Source organism: Thermobia domestica, chromosome 1 (genome assembly GCF_964235325.1).
Source record: "Thermobia domestica chromosome 1, izTheDome1.hap1.1, whole genome shotgun sequence".
Classification (NCBI taxonomy): domain Eukaryota; kingdom Metazoa; phylum Arthropoda; class Insecta; order Zygentoma; family Lepismatidae; genus Thermobia; species Thermobia domestica.
The window spans coordinates 217,460,915-217,484,872 of record NC_137454.1 but is presented as its reverse complement, the minus strand read 5'-3'; the positions used below and the strand labels follow the sequence as shown (position 1 = coordinate 217,484,872).

The 23,958-nt window shown below is 35.2% G+C and overlaps 1 protein-coding gene across 1 annotated transcript in view; it reads left to right on the top strand.

Moving 5' to 3' along the window:
* The window catches only part of LOC145678680 (lysosomal alpha-mannosidase-like), a 77,420-nt gene that overhangs the window by 4,572 nt on the left and 48,890 nt on the right, over window positions 1-23,958 (top strand). The window contains exons 3-5 of the mRNA XM_081749080.1: window positions 3,574-3,655; window positions 9,764-9,949; window positions 12,045-12,250. Of these exons, the coding sequence (XP_081605206.1) occupies window positions 3,574-3,655; window positions 9,764-9,949; window positions 12,045-12,250 (474 nt within the window). The remainder of the gene's footprint in view (window positions 1-3,573; window positions 3,656-9,763; window positions 9,950-12,044; window positions 12,251-23,958) is intronic.

The following is a 23,958-nucleotide window of genomic DNA, read 5'->3' as shown; positions in this document are numbered from 1 at the left end:
AAAAAAATCAGCGACGTGTCCCCCCCCAAAAAAAAATTTTTTTCCCTACATTTTGTTTGAAATTTTCAACACGCAAAAAAGTAAAAAAAATATGCGTCGATGATTACACATTTACATCTAAATGGCATCTACAATCTGTGAAACTTTCAAAATTTTTCGATCACCCCCACCAAAATTAAAATATATTCAATTTTGAGCATGTATGATAATTCGATAAGGGGAGGGGGTGGGGGCTCAAAAAATTTTTTTGAGGTAGTTTTAGGTCAAGGGTAAACTTTTGGGTCAATAGCGACCCAATTTGGATCAAGGGCCGATTTCACTAGATGCTATTGAAGCTAAGCAGTTATTTGCAAGTAGTATGTGTGTGACTGTTAGAATTATGTGTAGCATCGTTAGGAGAAAAGAAAAAATAGCAGGGACGATGTACTTCAGCAGAGTAAACGCTATCAATCATTTTTGGTATTGGCAAGAAACGATATAAATTTTTATCGTACAATTAAAATTATTCGTTTTTTTTCGATTTTTTCGATTTTTTCGAAAACCACTCATGAGAATTTGTCCTCAGTCACGTCATTTTGTTAAGCTTTAAGTGATTTATTGGTTGGCATGCATGGTATCTTTGGATAATATTATAATTAAACAGAGATTAAAATTTTTCGTAATCTTAAGATTTTGGTCTATATCTCATTAGCCATGCTGTGTGTTCTCGTTTGATAGAAGGTATATTGAACACCCTGATGATAGTACATATTAGAATCAGTTTCACCTCAACAAGTAGCATGATTTCTTGCACATCATCACTCCAGCTCGTACGCATAACATATTATATATATATATATTTGCAATAACGCTACACAATCAAAATAAACGCACATAACTGAGTAATTAATGCCATTTATACATTTTTGTATAAAGCTATTAATTGTATTATATGTAGTTCAATCTCATCTTAATGACTCAACGTTTTCTGTCTTTCGTAAATAAGTTTATTGTTTCCGAAATTATCCTGTATTTATGGTTCTAACATTCGCGAAAGAGAATTTATGTAAAGAAAATAAAGAATTTGTGACTAATAGTGCTGTAGAAGAGAAGAGTGTAAATGTAGTAAAAAAAAAAAAAAGCGCAAATATAGCGAAACACTCTACATCTAGGTCTGGAAAAACACATCCACTCAAATTTAACGCTAATGAAGGAATATAAAACTAATAAACTCACTACTAATCGCGTTCGGAATCAGTTTAGAAACAACTAAGAATTCTGTTTCTGAGCTCTGTGCGGGCTTTTTAGACATTGTTTAGTAGCTAGAAATGAAATCTTTAATTGAATATTCCATTGTGATGTTCCTTAGGCTAAAAAAAAAGGCACATGATTAATGAAAGTGAAATATTATGAAAGACTTGGTGAAAAGAGAATGTGCCACGAAACGGGATAACTTCGAGAAAACTCACGGATATCAGATTGTCTCCATAAGCTTACATGGCCAGAGATTAGTTTAGTAGATGGAGGAGGTTTTTATTCATTATGATATGATATTCACTCTTTTTTTTAAGAGCAGCAGGAGAAATTACGATGTAATTTTATTGTCAGGCTTGTAAGTGAAACGTTAGATGTCGCGAGATAGCAATACAGGATATTCAGAGTCCCTTTTAGAGCCGACGCTATATAAGACGTGAACCAACAGTTTAAGGTAGAATCCGAACCACCATAACGCGTTCAATATTTTCCCACCAAAACCACACACGCGCGTTAGCCATTAGACCAGCAGGGAGAACTTAATACACGAAATAGTAATATAGCTACAACTCTATTGTAGCTATATGATTTGCATACGTAGTTTTTCCGCGGGAGTTCGGAGTTCGATTTCCGATTGGAATTCATGTGGTCCGGAACCCCAAACAACCAACCAATGAATGGTAAGATTGCAACAAGCCAAGTCATCTTGTGGCCTCGTGTAGCGTAGTCGCTAACGCTGTCGCCTTTGGTTGGAGCGGTTCCGAGTTCGATTTCTAGTGGGGGCACTCGGTCGAAAAACTGTACAACGTTTTTTCAGGCCAGCCACTCTGAATGATGTTTTCCTGGGTTTTCCTCTTTCACACCAGGCAAATGATGGAGTGGTCCCAGGCCGCTTCCTTCCTTCCCCAATTCTTTCTTCATTCCCTTTCTCCGGATAGTGTGCTCGCCGAGGGACATCATTTCTCAAACGTGGCGGCTAAATAGCCTTAGATGCCGAAAGCCCAGAAATCTAAAAATCCTAAGCCAAGTCATCTTATCATACAAGGGACATGCCGAAAATATTTAGATATTAAAATTCAAATAACATTGCCATACTGAAACTTGTTGTGTTTAAAAATGTATGCCCTCTAGTAGTGAAAGGTACAAGTGCAAGGCTGCAGCCTTGCTTGTTTGAAAATTAGAGGACTGGAAGTGTAGGTTAGTTGAACTGTTTTTAATTCGTTTTCGGAATTTAAAAGCGGCCGAAAGCCTGACACATAAGCCTCGCTCTGGGTGCCATAGCACTGCAGTTACGGATGAAAATGTCACAGCAGTAAGAATTTGTCACAGCAGCAAAATATCACAGCAGAGAAAGAGGATCGCCATGTCACATACGGGGAAATTCAGTTAATTTCGAAGATTGGATCAACTGAAGTCCAGTCTATAATAAAAGATTGTCCCGACCTTTCTAAGTGTTGCAGTCGCTGGGTCCCTTTGTTCTTACACCTGAGCAAAAATATGCCCGCATGGAATGGCACCGCTAGATGCTTAAAAGACTTTTGCAGGGGCAAAGTAAAGACGTTTATAATCAAACATGAAGTTATAACTATCAACCCGAAACAAAACAACATTTGACACTATGATGTTTACAAAATGAAACTGCACTTTCAAAAGTTACGATGGCATCTTTTATCTCTAAGACGGCCATGCAGCAATTATACGGTTAGTTGGTGACGTACAATGACAGCACAGTGATAAATTACTTACTGTCTTATGAGTATCTTTGAACCTTGGAAATCTGCCCACCAAAAGTCTCCACTATCTCATTTTCTTCTTCTTCACGAGAATACACGTCCACACAAAGCAGCGAAAACTTTGGACTTTCTACAGAAAAGTGAAGTCTGTATTTTACCATAGCTGACTTATTCTCTAGATTAAGCTCTGTGTGATTTTGCCTTCTTCCCAAAACTCAAGAAACAACTTAGGGGACGCCGCTTTCAAACAACTGAAGAGGCTATTATAGAGTATGATAATGAAGTTTCTGATATTTCAAAAACCAAAATTTAAAAAATATTTGACTCATGACTTTTAAGAATGCAAAACTGTATTGATGCTTGTGAAGTCTAAATTCAGAAATTGTAAAAAATTTTATGGTAAATTAATTGATTTTCAAAGCGTATCTAAAAACTTTCGGCATGCCCTCGTACTATTCTTGCAATATAACCTTTTAAAACTGAATGAATGTAAGTCCATTAATTTATAAAATTGTATTCCCTTGCAGTCGTATAAATGTAGATTCGATTTTATATGCTTATTGTTTATTAACAAGCTGCTTTTCTTCCCATTTACTCTACATATTAGCTAAGAGCAATGTCCAACGAGCTGGAGTGCAGTATATATTGGATGAAGTTGTGCAGTCGTTACTATGGAACCCGGACAGAAGGTAACGAAATTTCTTTTAAATTTGCAATTTAAATTTGGAATAAGAATGAATGACTTACAGCAACAATAACGCATTTTCTTATATAGTATGATCAATTGAGATTACTATGCCTCATATAATTATGAAACAAATAAATTAATTAAATGTGTGATCATTATGCGAACATTCAAAATATTTGGTTCCCATGATAAAATTTTAGTTCAAATGGTCAGATATACAGGATGGGACAAAACTCCCGAATCATAGGGTTAATTCAGAACCTGCATAAATGACAGGAAGAGGAATATTTTCACAAGCATTCCATTACCCGGGTGTTTATCCTTTCCTGTTATGTAAGCCCGCAGCACCACAATATAATGTTGGTTGAGCATATGCTAGACGTTCTTTGAAAGGAACCAAAAATGTGGACACCTTTTTACCTTCGGAAAACCTCCCTCGAGCCAAAAATTGAATAAAAAAGACTTCGTAGGTTATTAGATCTTGTGAAAATCTAGCAGTGTACAAACTTTAGTGATTGTAGGGTACTTTTTACTAAGTGGAAAGCTGATGACAGACAGATACGCATATTATTTTATCACTATTAACCCTTTTAGGATTTTTGGTAACTTTTGTTACCATGGCTAGTATCGTCTTTGACCGCTTATTTAGGTTCTATAACAGGAATTTAAGTCGATTTTTTTATTGATCAAGTCTAGGATGGATCAAAGCGTGCCCCCAGATGCATTTTGGAACCGGATGGTCAAATTAGAGGCCCCAAGTGGGGGCGGAGGAGTGTGATTTCTCTTTTTTTTCTTAAGGCTAATTTCAAAAATTTTTCACGCCCTTAGCTTTCAATATATCAAATTGAAACTTTGCATACGGATTGTGTAACTTTGAGTATTTTTAAAATTTTTCTGAGAGCTCTGTGTGAAACTGGAACCGGGCCCGAGAGGCGCGAGTGTTTCGAGGGACTGTTTTTTCAGAAAACATCCGTTTTTTCCCGATTTTCCCGTTCACGTGTATGATATGGACATGTGATTGGTATTGTTGGAAAGGGCTTGTTATAATGAAGAAAATGGCGTTTAAACCACTACTCTATGTCAAATAGTAATGATGCAGTACATTTATGAAGTATATATATATATATATATATATATATATATATATATATATGAAGAACATGGTTCACCTTCAGACTTTCAAAAAATTTTCCCGATCTTAGTTTTCAATATACAACATTGAAATTTTGCACACGAAATTTTTCTTAACAACGTATTTTTTTAAAACCAGATCTCTACGTGAACTCAGATCAGGCCATAAAACATTTCGAAATTGTTTTTCGAAAAATCTCACGGTTTTTCCCAATTTTCCCGTTTTTGGTGTATAATACGGGCAAGCGAGTGGTAACGTTGGAAAGTATGCTCTTTCGTATAAAAAAAGATATAAACCATGATCCTACGATAAATAGTAAGGAAGCAGAAGCTGTTTGAGAGAAAGTCTAAAATTTACCTCAAAAAGTGGAAATCCTAAAAGGATTTTGAAAGAACATATTTCCAACAACACGTGAAATTTGGATGATCTATATAATTTAATTAAATAAAAAAAAGTTTAGGCGACAGTTGCTTTACTTTCGGTTTGGCTTTCGTGGTAATACAAGGTGCGTGAGAAAAGTAATGAGACTGGCAAAACTGCGGGCGATCTGGCAACGTTGTGTCTACCAGCATGTGCTAGACCGGTTTGTTTATCCCTTCCACTTCTCAGTCCGAGTTACAACTCCGTACAGCTAACACATTATTTTTGACAGCGTCATCAGTGAAGTGGTGCTTTTGTTGTGTGTTACAGAAATGAAGCATAGAAATTTAAAGCAGCATTGTGCAATAAAGTTTTGTGTTGAACTTGGTGAATCCGCGAGTGTGGCTTTTGAAAAGTTGAAACAGGTCTATGGAAAATATTGCTTATCAAGAGCACAAGTTTTCCGCTGACACAAATCATTTTTGGAAGGCCGAGAACACGTTGAAGATGAACCTCGGTCAGGGAGACCTTCAACTTCAAAAACTGACGAAAACGTTGAACATGTGAGGGCTCTTGTGAGATCAGACCGTCGTTTAACAATAAAGATGATGAGTGAACAGTTAAATTTAAAAACTTTCACTGTGCATCAAATTTTGACAGACGATTTGAACATGTGAAAGATTTGTGCCAAAATGGTGCCCGAAAACTTCACAACTGAACAGAAGAACAATCGAAAAAACGTGTATTTTTCACTTCAAAACGCATTACTGTTGTTTCTCAATCCCTCTATTCACCTGATTTGAGTCCTGGTGATTTTTTCCTTTTCCCAAAATTGGACTAAAAGGACGTCATTTTGGAACTCTGGAGAACATTCAAGAGACTGTGGCCGACCAGTTAAAAGCCATACCAATTGAAGACTTCCAGCGCTGCTACCAAGAATGGAAACAACGACTCCGCCAGTGTATAGCTGCCCAAGGGAACTACTTTGAAGGGGATAACATTGTTGTTTGAAAAATATAAAAACTTTAGTTAGTACAAAATGTCTCATTACTTTTCTAACACACCTCGTATACTTATATAAATAAATTGAACATTTCAAGTGTTTTAAAACTAGTGCCTGCACAAGGATTCCTTTTCACAATTAAGCATTAATTTGAGAAATCCTCTTAATGATAGGCAAATGAACTATATTAGTTTTTGTAGGTTTGCCGATTTGTGGCTTTCTCCTCCTACTTCTTAATTTCAGTTTGTTGAGTCATCGCAACTCAGTTTGTTGTTTGTAGATACAAGTTTCGTAAAATTGCTTGTACATATTTATATGTACTCCTATTTAAAATTTATATAGTTCAAAGTAACTATTAAAAACATGTATATAATCATTTCTAAAAGCAAGAACAAGATATCAATTGCTTTCTTTCAGTTGCAATTAGTTTCCAATTGAACTACCACAATAATATAACCCTGTATGGAGTTTTTATTTTCCTTTGTGATTTCTTAAGGGTTATTTACAATGAGATTTCTCAACTAGGTTTTATAGATTATGGTCTCAAAGAGTGCAAAATGAAATGTAGAATGAAATCTTTAATTTAGGGATCACGGTGGCTCAGTAGTAGAGCGTTCACCTCCGGTGCTTGGGATCCCTGGTTCGATCCCAGCTTGCGCCGTGTGAACTTTGTGGTGGACAAACACCGTGCTCGTGGGTTTTCTCGGGGTTCTTCCGTTTCCTCCCACTTTCTTCATTCCACCATTTCACTCATTTCTCATTATCACCGTCTCCTTTAGCCTAACCGGCATAACCGTGGGACGTTAATTTTAAAGATTTCATTTCATTTTTTTAGAATGAAATCTTTAATTTAGGGATCACGGTGGCTCAGTAGTAGAGCGCTTACCCCTGGTTCGATCCCCGACCATGCGAGTTTGAAAACATCGTGTCCACAGGTTTCTTCAAAGTTCTCCAATTTCTTCCAACATTCACATTTTACTAATTACTTCTAATAATTCACTCTCGTTAATAACTCATCTCCAATAGCCTATATGGCACAACTGAACGATGTAAAACTTTAAATTTCATTTCACTTTAGTTTAAGGATCCACGATTATGCACTTGTAAACCAATGGAGACGGATCATTAATGGAAGTGAATGATTATACAAGAATAGGTAGATTAAGACTATGACTGGAAACGAGAGAATCTCGATTAAATTCAGAGTAGAAAGGTTGTCAATTTCAAATTCACATAATGCGGGACCAAACCAGGGACTCCTTGTTCCAGAGCTGAGTACTACTAAACTTTCGTAGTGTCTATCTCTACGAGTGGTATACATAAACCTTTAGGCACCATGGATTTTAATATAAAATATCTCCCTTATTAATTAATATGCTGCCATGGCCAATGTGAGCTTTATGAATGTGAATTTTTATTATCGTAATTAATGAATTCAATATTTAGATTAAAGTCTCATGTTCCTGCTGAGAGTAGGAGAAATGATTCTCCCAACATGCGAAAGAAGTTAAAGGTGATGGAAAAATTAAATGACCTTGAGAAAACTTACGGAAATTGTGTGGTTCACATAAACTCAGTGTAGAATCGAACAAGGGACTTTCGTACCAGAAGGGATCACTCTACCACTGGTTGATGGTTCAAACAAAAATATTAATATCGACAAAGAAATTCGTATCGAAGTCACACACACAATATCTAAGAGCATGAATAATAGTAATTTTTCTAACTTTTCCTTGTCATCATCAAAACTTGACATATTAAATATAATCAATTGCAATAGCTCTCATAACGTATTGATCTGTAATAAAAGCTGACAGTGACTGTAGTATTGCGCAAGTGGCAACATCTACATCGTGTATTTGTGTTTAGATCATACTTTCCTTAAAGAAAGGAAACTCTTCATCTCGCTACACTTAAATCTGAGACGTTCTCAGCATCCTATATCCATGAGTAAGGTTTTTTTTTTTTTTTTTTTTTTTAATGGTCACGACTTCGAAGAAAATCTATTACTGTGTAAATATCCTCGTCAACATAATTCGAAGGGAAGAAAATCGCTGATTATCGACATGTGGTAACCAAAGAAACTAGAGGAATCATGTCGAGATTACCAAGTGATCAGAAGACTATTGCATGATTAGTCATCTCGTAGCAGTCAACCTTTAGTCAGCAGAGGTTCTTTAATGATTTCAATCAGACTGCTAAGACTTAAGCATTTATACCATTGGACTTACTTTCACCAGTTTATTCGTTTTTCATCGGAGTTTGTACGTAGCATGTAGTGATCCAATAAACGTTGAATCAACCTATTGAACTTTGTGAAACTTGGTGATGCAACGAGCCTTAAGAACCGTCCAAGTGAGTACCATTGTTTAATAGGCAATTAATGATTTTGATGAAAATTTCTACACAGAGTCCCCAAGTGCAACTATGTAACTATTTTTTCCATTCAGATTTAATTAGAGATTGGGAATATTTATTTCTTAGAATCTCTTTCAAAATACTCGTTTGCACAAATTCTTTCAATGTCTCAAGAGGCCAATCTCGTTCCTTTCGAGGGCAATGGGAAGAAGAGTTCCCGCCAAGGGAACATAGGTATACTCTTATTTGCTCCACTGGAAAGCGATATTCCCATTGGTTATGAGTCGTTTTCACTACGGAAATAGGAATTGCACTAGATAAATCCATTTCTTTTGGTTGCTTGGTTGTTTTGACTGCGTGTTTGGTAACATGGAGGAAATATAGTTTCATCACTTGTAGAAAAAATTGGCCCACGAAAGGGTTAATTTTACACATATTCGCCTGTGCAATCCTACTTTAGTTGTCATTACTTAAAGAATGTTTGCTTGTTTGAATTTTACGTCTAAAACCTTTACTAATTATCTCTACCTTCCTTATTTTATGCTTGAAATTATTTACACGTTAATCAGCAATTTTACGAACGCAAAGACGCTACGGTAACTGCATAAAAGGCTGCTGCAATTATGTGCCATAATATTAGTGTTGAAGTAGTAAACTACACAACTGCTATGAGCCTTTTATAATATCCAGTGGAGTACTAAATCCAAAACAAACACGAATAATTTTTCAGTCCCAATTATAAACTACCTACCCCGCTGCTCTTGTGATTACCGCACCTTCAGTACACAGAGTCCTGGGTTCGTTCCCGGTGGAAGAGCTTTGTAAAATTGAACGGATTCTATCTTAATATGTAGGTTCAAGTCTCATATAGCCCGGTACTGTAAAAGGACGCTATACTTCAATAAACAAGCAAACCATGTTTATTAGTATTCATTATAGCCAGTGGAAAAGGTTGAGAACACCGGGATGGAAATTAAATCCCATTAAATCAATAAATTTGGTACAACAATGTGTTGCATTGTTCATTCCATTATGCAATAACAGTATTCGTAAATCAGTAGATTTAGAAACTTCTTTTTTTAAAAAAAAATCATTCATTCATCTTTCTAGTTTCCCTTGAAATGTGACAATCTCGCGCAACAAGTGCAATCTTTGATATGTTTCTGAGAAACGAACTCGAAGTAGTGAGTTTCTCTCTATCTTTTTTCTACATTAATTTCAGTACATAATTTAATTGCTGTAATACATATTTAAAGGTTCTCTTATGCGGAGACGGCTTTCTTTTGGCGCTGGTGGGAAGAACTGGATGATTCCCAGAAGGAACAGGTAAAGGAGTTGGTGAACAGTGGTCGACTAGAGTTCATCGGTGGAGGATGGAGCCAAAGTGATGAAGCAACCCCCAATTACCAACAGACTATTGATCAAATGACCCATGGACTTAGGTAATAATATGAGGCTCTTCAAAAATCGGGATTAATATTCAAGTTTCGTAACTACATATATATATTATATATTTTATTATGTTATATATGTTCGCCATATAATAGTCTTTATCATGAATTCGGATTCAGTATTTGAGCGCACAATAGACACATAGGTATACTGATTGATTTTATTCTCATCTTTCTATTGAAATCATACCTCTTTGTATACTACTGGTTAACGCGGTGGTTCCGCGTTCGATTCCCGATTGAATATTTTTCTCATATATGAACCGAAGTAGTAGTTTGGGCCTTGTGAGTCCCATCTTTTATAACCTTGGTACTGAAAACGAAATTTAAACGTCAACCAATCTCATTGAAATATCTTTATTGAATGTATTAATATTATTCTTTACATGATTTTAAAAATATTCCGTTCTTCAAATAATATTCTTTTTGTTTTGGAGGATGATATTGGTATACCACATATTGTTCTACGTTTTTAAAAAATGATAGACTCATAGATAGTTAATTAAAAGCAGCAGTGAATGTATATGTTAAGAACATTACTTACGTGCCTCTCTTATAGAGAACACAAGTTCCATTTTATATGTATTTTATAACGTAGTCTTTATTTTTTTCATTGTAGTCCTACTTATGTGAAAAATTATATGCCTTTCAACATTTTACTATGGATTTTGGTGATATCCATCTTGGTGACGTCATAACTTAAAAATCACAACTGGATTCTTATGTATTTTTAGTGAAAATACAACATAAGTAGCACTACATATTTCAGTATTTTTCGTTTTGTTATTTTAAATGTCTGGGTTGATGTATAATTTCACTTGACTACATTACTTCACACATGTTAGTTATTTTTCAATCCAAACCTTCTAATGTAGTATGAACAGGGCGGTATTATTTCAATGTATATATATATACAGTAAAACCTGCCTTCAACGGACCCTTTATTAAACGGAAAACTGTCTTAAACGGAAATATTTCACTGTCCCATGAATTTTGGAGTGCAAAACGTGTAAAAGTCCCTTCATTAAGCGGAAACTGTGTTATGCGGACAACGGAAAGCAAAATAAACCTTTAACGGAAAATTCAGAGTTCCAGACTACAGCGTTTAGAAAATATTTTGACATTCTGTGAGAGGGTAAATAGATACATTACATGTCTGCGATAAATTGTTCGTTCTTTTGTTAAATTTTTCTGGGCATTGTTGACCTTCCCCAAGCACTACTCATATTCAGCCCCACAACTTGTCCGTAGTCCCCTCACCTTAATCAAGAATGAAACGGAAAGTCGGAAGGAGAAGACGAGGTGAAAGAAGAGGAATACGGTACCGAGTTCGAAAAAGAGTGTAGAATAAAGACGTATCAAGATGATCTCAGAAGTTTAAATGAACTGCAGCAATTTGTCTTACGGAAAAATGACTCTGATTTACTCAGTGTAGTTTCTCAGGCTAAAATGTGTACGGAAAGTAGAACAGCTAAGCAGCAATGTATACAGAAAACTCTGCTTGACTACTGCAAAAATAAAGAAAGCATGTGCATAGCATATTTTGTATTAATTTTAAACTTTTTGTGTATTAATTCGTAGAAAAAAGAAGCATTGTAATTGAAAAAGGTACGTACAACGTACGTACAATATTTTCTCAGTAGGTCTGTTATAAGCATGTATTAAAAAAAAGACAGCGTCTACCTCCATTAAGCGGAAACCTGACCTTAACGGAAATTTCTGAGAGTCCCGCTCGATTCCGCTAAAGACAGGTTTCACTGTATATATATATATATATATATATATATATATATATATATATATATATATATATAGAAGTAAATATACTTATGATTTTGTTTGCTGAAAGTATCTACTATGTAAAAGAATAAAGAAATGAAAAGAAAAGAATAAACCATAGGATATTCACTGTTTTTATATAACATCCATATGCAACAAGTTGCACCATCATGGCAACATTTTCTATGGCATTTTGCTTTATTTTGTTCTTACTCCTTGTACTGTATATGTATGTACAGGATAGCAATAATAATTTTTAACAACTGAATAGCTTTACTTTTCTTCATTGTTCTTCTTTCGTTAAAAGGAAACTTAATGAGACTTTTGGTGAGTGTGGCCGTCCACGAGTGGCCTGGCAGATCGATCCATTTGGCCACTCCCGAGAGATTGCCTCAGAATTTGCCCAAATGGGTTTTGATGGCCTGTTCTTCGCAAGGCTAGACTACCAAGACAGGGACCACAGAAGACAAACGAAGACTTTAGAGCATGTATGGCAAGCCAGCAGGAATCTTGGTAACACACAATAATTACATTAATATTTCTTATAGATTTTACTCTAAGATATCTTATTCCAAACTAATTCTATACTATACCTGGTATACCGTACCATCTTAATCCATATGCTTTATCTACGCCTTATTAACTATTGCATTTCTTAAACATTATCTTCTTTTAACAAGTCACAGGGCTGTTTACTGCTAGTAATTGTACCTCAAAAAATATGCCCCTTCCCAAGCTTTTACTTGAATTTTCTCATTAATAGTTGTTTACCAAATTTACCATCTGAAAATTTCTCTACCAAATGTGTATTAAGAAAACTGCCAAGACATTTCTACCAGTTTCTTGTTTTCTTGAATTTATTTAAGAGTATGTTTCCAAAGAAGCATAAAATAATTTTTCTGGTCCAAAATATTATTTGTTTACGTAACAGCAAACAGCATTAGTATTGATTCAATTTTAATAATAATTTTTATGTGGAAGACTGGGTTGAGTTCCTAGCGAGAGTTCATACAATTAGAAAATGAAATGAAATTTTTAAGTCTCACGGTTGTGCCGGCTAGGCTACAGAAGACAGTGATGATGAGAAATGAATGAAATGGTGAAATGAAGAAAGTGAGAGGAAACAGAAGAACCCCGAGGAAACCCACACACACGGTGTTTCTTTACCACAAAGTTCACTTGGATCGAACCATGGTCCCTATTCACTAGAGAAAGCTCTACCACTGAGTCACCGCAATTAGAATTTTAGGTAACACTAAGTTTATAGTACCTTCTATACAACTTCGTATATTCAAATAATTATATTATTATTTAAATGTCGCCGAATTGCAGCGGCGATGTGTGTGTGTTTGGAAATTTGCGCTAGCACAACTGAAAATGTTAGTATTTATTTATCGTAATTTCTTTTGAAATGTAAAACTGCTTGCTTTTTTCTAAACACGTCATTAATTTATATTGTGTCAAACACAATTTACTTTCGTATGTTTCTCATTTCACTAACCTTCAGAGAAAAGAGAATTGCAAATATATGTATCCATTATATAATGAGTAGTATGTGAAAGATTGAATGATTTCATTTTCAGTTTGGCGTTGCTTTCAGTAGCAAGAGCATATGAAACGTGAATCTACAGGTTAACGTGGGATCCGAACCACATTAGCTTATGCGGGGATCGAACCCATTTCTTCCATGCCAAAGATGCATACGCTAACCATTTCACGAGGGAGCTCTAGTATGTGAAGGGAATAGAAAACGAAGAATAGTGAAGTAAGCCTTTTGCTGTAAATGTAGTAAGGTTGCAGTTTATGGTACAAAAAATTGCAGGTTAAACCAAAGAAGATGAACAAATGTCTCGTGTGATATCGCTGAAGAACATTGTACAGTCTTTTAGGTTATAAGTATATACGTAGGCAATGTGTAATTTCAATATTTTGATCCATCCTGGTTTATTGTTTGAACAAAAGTGCAAGAGGTAGAACAAGGTGAACAATCATATAACATTCTTTTAGTTTATTGTTCTTCTTCTTCTTCTTCTTCTTCTTCTTCTTCTTATTATTATTATTATTATTATTATTATTATTATTATTATTATTATTATTATTATTATTATTATTATTATTATTATTATTATTATTATTATTATTATTATTATTATTATTTACTCATAAAGATTACGGTGTTTATGAAGTGGTGGTAATCTACATTTTCGGTTGCGAGAAAAGTACAGATAGAACTAGGTCTCTTCTAGAGAGAAGTAATTTGTGAGTAATTTTGAGTGAACTCATTCCAGAGACCTACCGGATCGATTGAAATCAAATGAACCTATCGTTTCCGTTGCAACCAAGCTATTTAATGAAGTCTTGACTTTAAGAGATCTTATTTTGGAATGTCTGATAGTCAATATGCATTAGAATGAACCCATCATTCTAAGGCGCGAAAAAGCAATTAACTACAGGTATCGCACGGTTTCCTGAGACTCTGGTGAAAGTCGTCCCCCTTTTTTGATTATTCCAAAGGCATAGTTCCAAAACATCACTTACTCTTACAAAAATATGATAAAACTATTTTAAATTGAACTTTGGACGGCAAAATGCTTTGCATTAAGGAAAATTTTCTCACTCTCTTTAGTCATATTTTGATCTCAATGTGCGACAACCTGTACATTTCCACTTTCGAGAAATTAATTTGGAGCGACTTCGGAAAGAAGACTCAGTCTTCTGCTGAATTGAAACTCTAGTTACCGAGTGTAAGTGGATAGTTGAGTACGTTTCAGTTTTTTTTTTTTTTTCGTTAATATTCTCTCTTACACATATTCTCTCTGAAAGAACAAACATTTCAGTTTTTACATATTGCTAATAGCTATATGATAATGCTAATACTAGATAATGATATCAATAACAAAGCAGAATGGGACTTAACACTAACACATGCTTATAATGGCATTATCATCTGCAATCAGACATTTATTTCTCCATTTTTTTAAATCAACTGACTTTGTTGAACACCAAATATTGTTTAATATTATCTACGTTCTTTGGACAAAGTTGATGGTACGCCTAGTCACCCTGGAGAATATGGCATTACCATACACACATATATATTTTAGTCAATTAATACTATACCATGTAAACTAATGGGTATACATGTTTCTGGTAGTAGATACAAGAAATGAAACGTGTTCTGAAATGATGCTGCATTGCACATTTTATATACGCAACGTTTACGTAAACCAAGCATATACTAGATTTATTGCTTATTTCTTATACGTAACCTGTCTTTTAAAGTAAACAATTTTAAACAATAACGCAATTCATAGAAATATATTTGTTAAGATTGCTTTATTTTAGGTAGAATGAGTTATGAGAAATATTTGAATCTGCTTCTCCCTTTGGATGGATGTGTAATGATAAAAATCCTTAAGATACTTTGTTTTTGGCACAAATTGTGAAGCACCCTACCCCTTCCCTAGAAGACACCCTTTAATCAAAGTGATATGTTTAAGGAATAAACAGCATGAAGTGATTGTTAACTATGTTCCAAAAGCCATTTCAACCGGATCAGTCGTTTCTCCGACCCAAAACACTATGGATTTGGCACTTATCTCGGACATTCTATTTTCCACCTCTTCTAATACCTCATGCCGAGAGGAACTAAACTTAAACAGCAATGGACTGTCAATATTCATAACTGCTACCCAGAAAGCTATGGATTCGACACTATATTAGTCGTTTACGTTTATCTTTATATGCGTATGTGACCCCTTCTCATCCCATAAGGATGCTGCCTTTTTTAATCCTCACTGGGGGCTTAAGCAGCATCAAGAGTGTCACTGTTCACCTTACTGAACCCCAAAACTATGTATTTGGCACTAATATCGGTTGTTTTCTATTATTTTTACGTATCACCCCTTCCACCACTAGAGGAGCTCAGTATATTTTACTCCACAGTATATTTTTCATATTGTATGTAATATCTGTGCAAATTGCTCAAGGCGTTCCAGAGGTATGCTGGAAAATACATACGTGCATGCATATATGTCCATGTTTATATATACAGATGTACGAGCCACTCCTTTGACATTACCCCTGTCTTAAAAGAAATAACTGAGTTGCTCCTCAGGGGACTCTTGATTCAGCTTTTCTGCTCTCGTTTTTCCCAGGATACTTTGAGGCCGGTGACGTCACATGGAGGTATCGCGCTATTTTTCAACAGAACAAGTGAAATACTGCATGAACAATTACGCTACTGTTTCAAGATGGGCAAAAATCATAATTGCGCAGTAGTTTATTGAAATAACAGAGGAAGCAATACAAATGAATTAATGTTCCATCGATTCCCTAAAAATGATGAGCTTCGAAGAAGATGGATTTCCCGCTATAAGCAAAAGAACACGTTTAATATAGATAACGCACGAATATGTTCTGTTCACTTTTCATCACAGGATTATCAAAGGGTTTGAAAAATGAGCTTGTAGGTTTCCCTCAAAAGTAGTGTATAAGATCTGACACTGTTTCTTCATTATTGATACCAAACTGGCATGGGGAAAAAATAAGCTAGACGCTAGTCAAGTTGAAAAACAGGTATGTAACAACAATAATTTATTTTGCTTTTATTGGCATTTGTTTCTGAGGGCCTGAAACTTAAGGAGTTTATGTACATAAAGCGAAGTGGAAGAGGGTACCAACGAGAATATAAATGTATACTCTCATATATTCTTTAGTTTAAGTGATATTCTTAAATTTTGTTGAGTATCTGAATCGTTATTCTGGCAAAGTACTCAAAGTGCACGTTGAGCAGAACATTCATAGGAACCTATTACGAACCGAACTCTCATAACCTTACCTAATCTTATCTAAACGAACCGTACTTGTTACGCATAAATTACATTGATTTTATTTCTCCTCCAATGCCACATCGTGAGACAAAATCACTTGAATGCTCAAAGTGCACTCTTACCATTATTCTTATAATTGAAGGGCTGACCTACAGAGGGAAGCCACGGAAACTAAATTCCAAGAAATCGAAGCATAAAGCGAAGGACAAATAACTGGAGATTTTCCCCTGTTAAGGTGGTTCTTTTATGTATATATACCACTTTATAGATATCTGTGCAACTTGTAAGCTGTAATATATAATGTAAAGTGTGTTGTATTGAGTAATAAACGAATATTAGTAATATAAAGGAAATATTTTGCAGTGATATCTGACAGTTTGATTAATACACACGAAATACAATAGGTTAGGTTAGATTTCTGATCTAATCTAACTTAACCAAATTAAGTTAGGTTAGGTTCGGTTATGTTAGGTTAGGGTAGATTACATTTCTAATGAAACCTAACCTATCCTAACACAACCTAACCTAATTTGTTATTACATACCCGGAATCTCTGAATATTTTGAATTATGTTTGTTTATGTATTTTACTACCTGAAATGCTGCCATGAAGAGGATTGGTTTATGGAAAGTATTTGAACTCCTTCCCCCCTTAGAATTCACGTTTCAATGAAAGTGTAATGACAAAAATCTATAATGTCACCCCTTCCCTACACCCAAAGAGGATGAATTTGGATTTAAACCGTGTCGGGAGGGTCACTATTTATTTCAGTGAGCATGAAAATTATGGACTGGACACTAATTTAGGATTTTTTTTTTATTATTTGTCTGCTCCTTCGTATCTCCTTTCACCCCCGAGCCGAAAAATGATAAGATCCTGAGTTAGGCCTGCGTTTATTAAAGTACCAAAAATACTTGGTACTTTAAGTTGGTCGAGGAGGAGTTAGCAGTCAACCATTGTTATAATGATTTTATTTTTATGAATAGAAAACGCCCCTTCTTTCTCTTCAAACAGAAATTTTCAAAATAATGGGACATATTTTCCCTTAAGTTTAATGAGGAGTTTATATACCAAGTTTCATCTAACTTTATAGGCTCGTGAGATACTATATTTTAGGCGCAAATTTTGAACCTCTTCTTCCCCTTAGGATTCGCCCTTTAATCAAAGTAACGTGATAAAAATTTTAGTCAGGCCATTTCAACTCATGTACTAAAAATTATAAAAATCGGCCCAAAGGTCTAGGTTAAGTTAGCGAGCAAACATTATATTCATTTTTATTTGTATAGAAAATTAATCATTATTGATGGTATTTATTTATTTATTAAATCATATTGTCTCATCTGTGAGTAGAAAAAAACTCATTACTTGTATTTGGAAAGACAAAGAAGTTCATAATTATTTTCTGAATCCATTTTTACGAGTAAAGCGCGAAGTGTAACAAGCAGGCAAGCGAAAAAAATCTTCACGGATACCTCCACATGACGTCACAGACCGGGAGCCAATCAGAACGCTAATCGCGAACGGGGCTACCTGTTATTTTATATACCTTGGTTGCTCCTATCAATTCCCAAGCCAGACATGCTCGTTCTTCTTTAAACTTGGACTAAAGTGTCATCAAGTCTGTCACCAATCAGCTTAGCGAGCTCAGAAAACGGATCGAAGATCGTTTTCGATTACTTTTACATGTTCTCTATTCCCATCAACACTTCTCGGATGCTAGTGGTGTTTTACCCTCTCGAGGAAACGTGGTTTAAAATTTATCTGGACTGTCACTAATTAGCTTAGCCGATACGAGAACTGTGGATTCGACACTAATACAGTAGAGCGTCGATTATCCGAACGTCGGTCAACCGAACGACCGCTTAACTGAACTGTGTACTCGCTCGCACCTGTTACTCTCCCACCCTACCGTCCATCATCCCCCTCACTCCCAAACCAAGTTTCCCACAGTAGTCGCCGCACTGAGCCATCGCTGGCGGAACATTGCTTCTAATGGGGCCTTCATAAGGCGCTGCTAACCGGCCAAGCCGCCAGTCGCTGTGTTTCAACAATCAGCACACTTCTGTCGGTTTGGCACTGGCTGTAGAAGTAGCGGCAGTATCAAAGCTGTTCACAGCAACAGCTGCGCCAGCTTAGAGTTGAGGCGTGCCGCTTCGTGCATGGCAAATAAACATGTACAGTTCGATTATCCGAACAAACCAGTTTTCCAAACACCCATGTCCCCCAATTACTTCGGATAATTGACGCTCTACTGTATCTATCATTTTCTATTATTTTAACATGACATAGTTTACTTTTCCCTTGCGATGCTAGGGATGTTTACCTCTACAGAATGGCAATAGGAGTATCATTATTCTTATTAGAGACCTCTAAATCTACAGATTCGACACTAATATCGGTCGTTTTTGATCCACCCCTGGGGATGTTAGGGGGTGTAAAATTCCACAGCATTTGTTTCCAAATTGTAAATCATATGTGTGTCAATATTGGAATTCCTTCAGACCTTCCAGAGTTATGCTGGAACACACACACACACACACACACACACACACACACACACATATATATATATATATATATATATATATATATATATATATATAACTACAGGTATGTAAATGTGAATGCTTAATTTACAAATCTACAATTAAAAGTTGCTTTGCGAACGAGAAAGAAGGTGACAGAAATGTATTCACAGAATAGGCTAAATGAGACAGTGATGATGAGGTGGATGATATCTTTCCATCATGAAGAGGTTCTTCAATGAAAAATAATATTTTGCTATTTTCTAGGCAGATATCATGCTCCTTTGCCACTCTTGAAGCAAAAATAGCAAAATTCAAAAACGCTGAGATAGTTTACGTTTACGTTTATAAGTTTGTATACTGAGTTCCGTGTTCGTAACTTGAAAGATTCGTGGGATACTCAGTTTTTCACATCAATTGATCCCACTCCCTTAAGATACACATTTTAGTCGAACTGACATGATAGAAAGCAAGTCCGAGGTATGTGATAACTATATCCAAAAATCATTTCAATCAGTTCAGTAATTTCCTTGTGTTCCGATGACTTTACAAGATCAGTTTCATTTTTACATAATACATTTGATTTGTATAAGATTGTATGTATTTAGCTCCTGCCGAATATCGACGAACATTGCTATTGTTAATATCAGGAAAAGAAAAACAGTTACTCAAAGAATAAAACAAGAAGTCTACCGTTTGTTAGGTCTAGTATAAAATAATAAAACCTCTCGTACTAGATTTTTATAGAAGAACAGAATTCCATAGGTGCCAAGAATCTCCTCCTTTTCCCAATTCAATTACAACCCAATGAACATCACAATGATACAATGAAATACTTCCTTGGCAGAACTCAATTGGAGAACAGAAAAACGCCATTTGTTATATTTCCCCCGGGAATGCTCATCCCAATATACAATACCAAGAAGTATATTGCTTTTTGTTGTTGCTTAGACACTCCAAACTTACAGAAAATACAAAAGCATTAACTAATAGTTTTCACTTTAAGTAGAAATGTGAAATATTTGAAGGAGAGAAGCACAAACCTTTAATCAAAAGGTAACATTTTCAATTTGTTGAAACCAATTTTAAAATGAACAAATACGGAAGAAACAAATCTGGAAACTAAAAGTATAACTAACATATAGATATACCTCAATGTGTTTGTTTAATTTTTGAGAAACGTAATACGAAAATACAGTATGAAAAGAGCAAAAAAAAAAAAAAAAAAAGATGAGGGTCAATACAGTAAACTCCCAATTATTCGCACTCAGATAATTTATTGTGACGATAAAAATTCTACAATGGATGTGGACAATACTTTGTTAGATTCTGAAGAGGAAAGAGAAATTTCTGCTTATAATTTAGCTAATTTAACGAATTTTGTTACTGGAGAAGATAATTTTGATAAAGATGATCATTGAGTGGATTAATTGTGAGGCCAATGATCCAGGCTTTGAACATATTACTGATGAGCAAATCGCAGTGGAGCATTAGGTATGGTTTTCAAGAAGAGTAAGGAAGAACAAGAGAATAAGATACAGAAGCAAGTGAGCCACGACGCAGCTGTAGCACACATAAGAAGACTCTCATTCAGCATTTGGAGGGACAGGACACCATCACTTGGTGACTTTTTTTAAGGAAAAGAAACTTCAATCACGAATAAAGAAGAGGTGTTTTAACACGATTTTATACGATTTTAATATAAGTTTTTATATCTTCTGCACAAAACTGAAGAATCTACACACATGTGTACCACCAAAATCTCAGCAGGTTCTTGAAGGAGATTTGTAGAAGATATAAAATCAAAGGTCCGGAAAATCTTCCCCATAATATAAACGATCAATTTCTTCCAACAACTGAGGGAAAACCCAAACATTTGGCAACGATCCTTGAAGATAAATTCGAAGAAACATAGAATACCTTACAGACTTAGTATGACATAAATTTTCTCATCAATAATGTCAAAGGAATTATTAATTATCATGAAGACTCCATCGCAGCTGACTTCAAAAAAATTCATCTCGGCCCATTATCAATCATACTCGACAAGATCAGACTAACACAAGTTGAGGAGGTAATAAAGAAACGCTGAAATTCAGCACCTGGACTAGCTAAGATCACATCACAATATCTAAAAGCCAACCCTTCCCCAGTTGTGAAAAACTGTTTCAGATCTATACAACGTATCATTAAAAACTGGATATATTACTAGCTCCTGAAAAATAGCAACAACAATCCTCATACCTAAAACTGAAAAACCTAAGCAAAGCTCTTCCAACTACAGACTTATTCCACTTACTAATGTTTTCTCAAAAATTATGGACAGAATATTAATCAAGCGGCTACATACAGTAGGTACATCAAAGAAAGCAAACAGCTTATCCCACAACAAGTAGGGTTCAGACTGAATCATACTACCAGCGACCAACTCTTGTGCATCTTTAACAATATAATGCAAAAAGCTAAAGGGCACAATAGTGGAACGACTTTTATGGATATTAGCGGAGCATTTGATTCCGTTTAGCATGACGAACCACTAGCCAAGCTCTCCCTATAACTGTAGTAAGATGGATTTATAACTTTATTACCAACAGAAGCACAGAATTACTTACGATCATCAACTGTCAAGACCTATCCGTCTCCAAAGAGGAGTTCCTCAAGGATCCACAATTACCCCACTCGTTTACGCGTCTCTACTATATGTGAACGATACTCCACAACATCATACCAAATTTGACATTTTTGGTGACGATATACCTTATTGGACTTCAGTGATCAGTATAACTAACATTCTCCCTCGGTTTCAAAATCAGATCAAAGATTTTTCTAACTGGTGTAAATTGTGGTAAATGAACTAAATCCTTCCAAGGCTCAGATCATACTATTATACCGAGAAGAAGCAGAAGACCAAAATGATCTGAAGATAGGTATACAAGTTCAAAATCTAAAAGTTACTCCTATAACCACTGCCAAATAAGCATTACTCTTGATCTTCATCATACAAATCATATAGAAGAAATACGAAAGTTATTCAGCTTATTCTAGCAATTAATAGAATTTGCGCTAATAACCCTATGGAAAACTCTTGGTGACTTCGGGACTTAATCAAGTGAATTCTGCTAAATGATCGAGTTAAATACGATAAAAGAACTTATCTTAAATAGCTCGTCAGTTAGAGATAAACATATTTTTCCAAAGTAACTCCGTTAAAAATATCAAAATGATCTCGCAAACATCTCAGCTACCACTCTACAATCTCACCTCTCCCTCTCCTTAGACCAGTGGTCTTCAACCTTCATATTCATAAAAGACTGCCGGGCCGCACGGTTCCGGTCAAGTCCACAAAGTAATTGCAATATATATATATGCGGTTATTCAGTAATAAAAAATACTGCTTGTTTTTTCACATTAAACATAAATGCAAATTGACAAGTAGAAAGTTCAATTGCAAATCGTAAATTACTCATAACAGTTGAAACGAACAGTGTAAAAATTTTCTAAATTATTAATTATTATAAATAATATATAAGAAACAAATATAATTAAACTTTTTCTAACTAAAAATTATTTTTCCAGAAAGTTATTTGTATTTTCAGTGAGAACATTGAGATTGATTTTTCTTTACTAACATATCAATATTTGTCATACATTTACTACTCTTTTTTTTTCAGACAACGTAAGTGCAGATTGACAAGTTGAAAGGTCATACACAAATTGTATATTTCTTGCAACAACAGAAACTATATTAAATGCTAAATTATTAATTATTGTACATCAACAAGCACAATGAAACTTTTCATACCAAACTAAAAATAATTTCTCCACTCACATACACAAATTGTCATTTTTACAATCAGTGAGAACTCTGTGATTGCATGTTTTTCACTAGCATGTCAATATTTGCCTTGAAATTGGATGATGCTATTCTCAGACAGTTTTGAAGATGTGCATCAGTCATTCGATTGCGTAACTTTGATTTCACATTTTTTATTTTGGAAAAGAGCTGTTCACATGCATAAGTTGTACCAAACAGAGAGGCAATAAAAAGGGCATGATTGTATAAAACTAGGAATTCCGTGAGGTAGGCTAAATCAGCCCTCCAGACCGGATCATTGAACTGTTCAAGTTCATTACCTTTACTAGCCATGAATTCACTTATCTCATCCTTAAGGTCAAAAACTCTTTTAAGCACTTTACCTGCACTGAGCCAACGATTTTCTGTAAAGTAAAGCACGTCACCGTATTCTGCATCCAAATCACTAAGAAAGGTTTGGAACTGTCTGTGATTCAATCCTCGTGATCTTATAAAGTTCGCAATTTTAATAACGTCTTTCATAATTTCCTTGAAACACACTTTTGGCGCACAAATTTTCCTGGTGCAGAATGCAATGATAGGATACAATCTGTTTGTTTCCACACGCACTTGCCTCATTACGTAATAATGTCACAAAACCTTCATTCTTGCCAATCATTGCAGGAGCCGCGTCGGTTATAACACCAGAGATATTTTAAGGCTTAAGTTGTATCGCTCCATGGACAACAAGACGGCCTTAAAAATATCACTGCCTCTCGTGGTACCTTTTAAAGAAAAAAAGAGCTACCAGCTACTCACAAACGCTAAAGTTTTTTTGTAATACCTCTGACGAAGATAGCTAAATGCGCTGTATCAGATACATCACAACTTTCAACAGCCAGTGAGTAATAAACGAACTGAGAAGCATGTTCTTTAAGTGTATTTTCGATATCCCCTGCCAGCTCTTCTACTCTTCTTCCCACAGTAACACCAGACAAACTCACTTTGGAAAGCATTTTCTTTCTATCAGGACACAAAATTCAGCTGCTGCTAATATGCAGTCCTTCACAA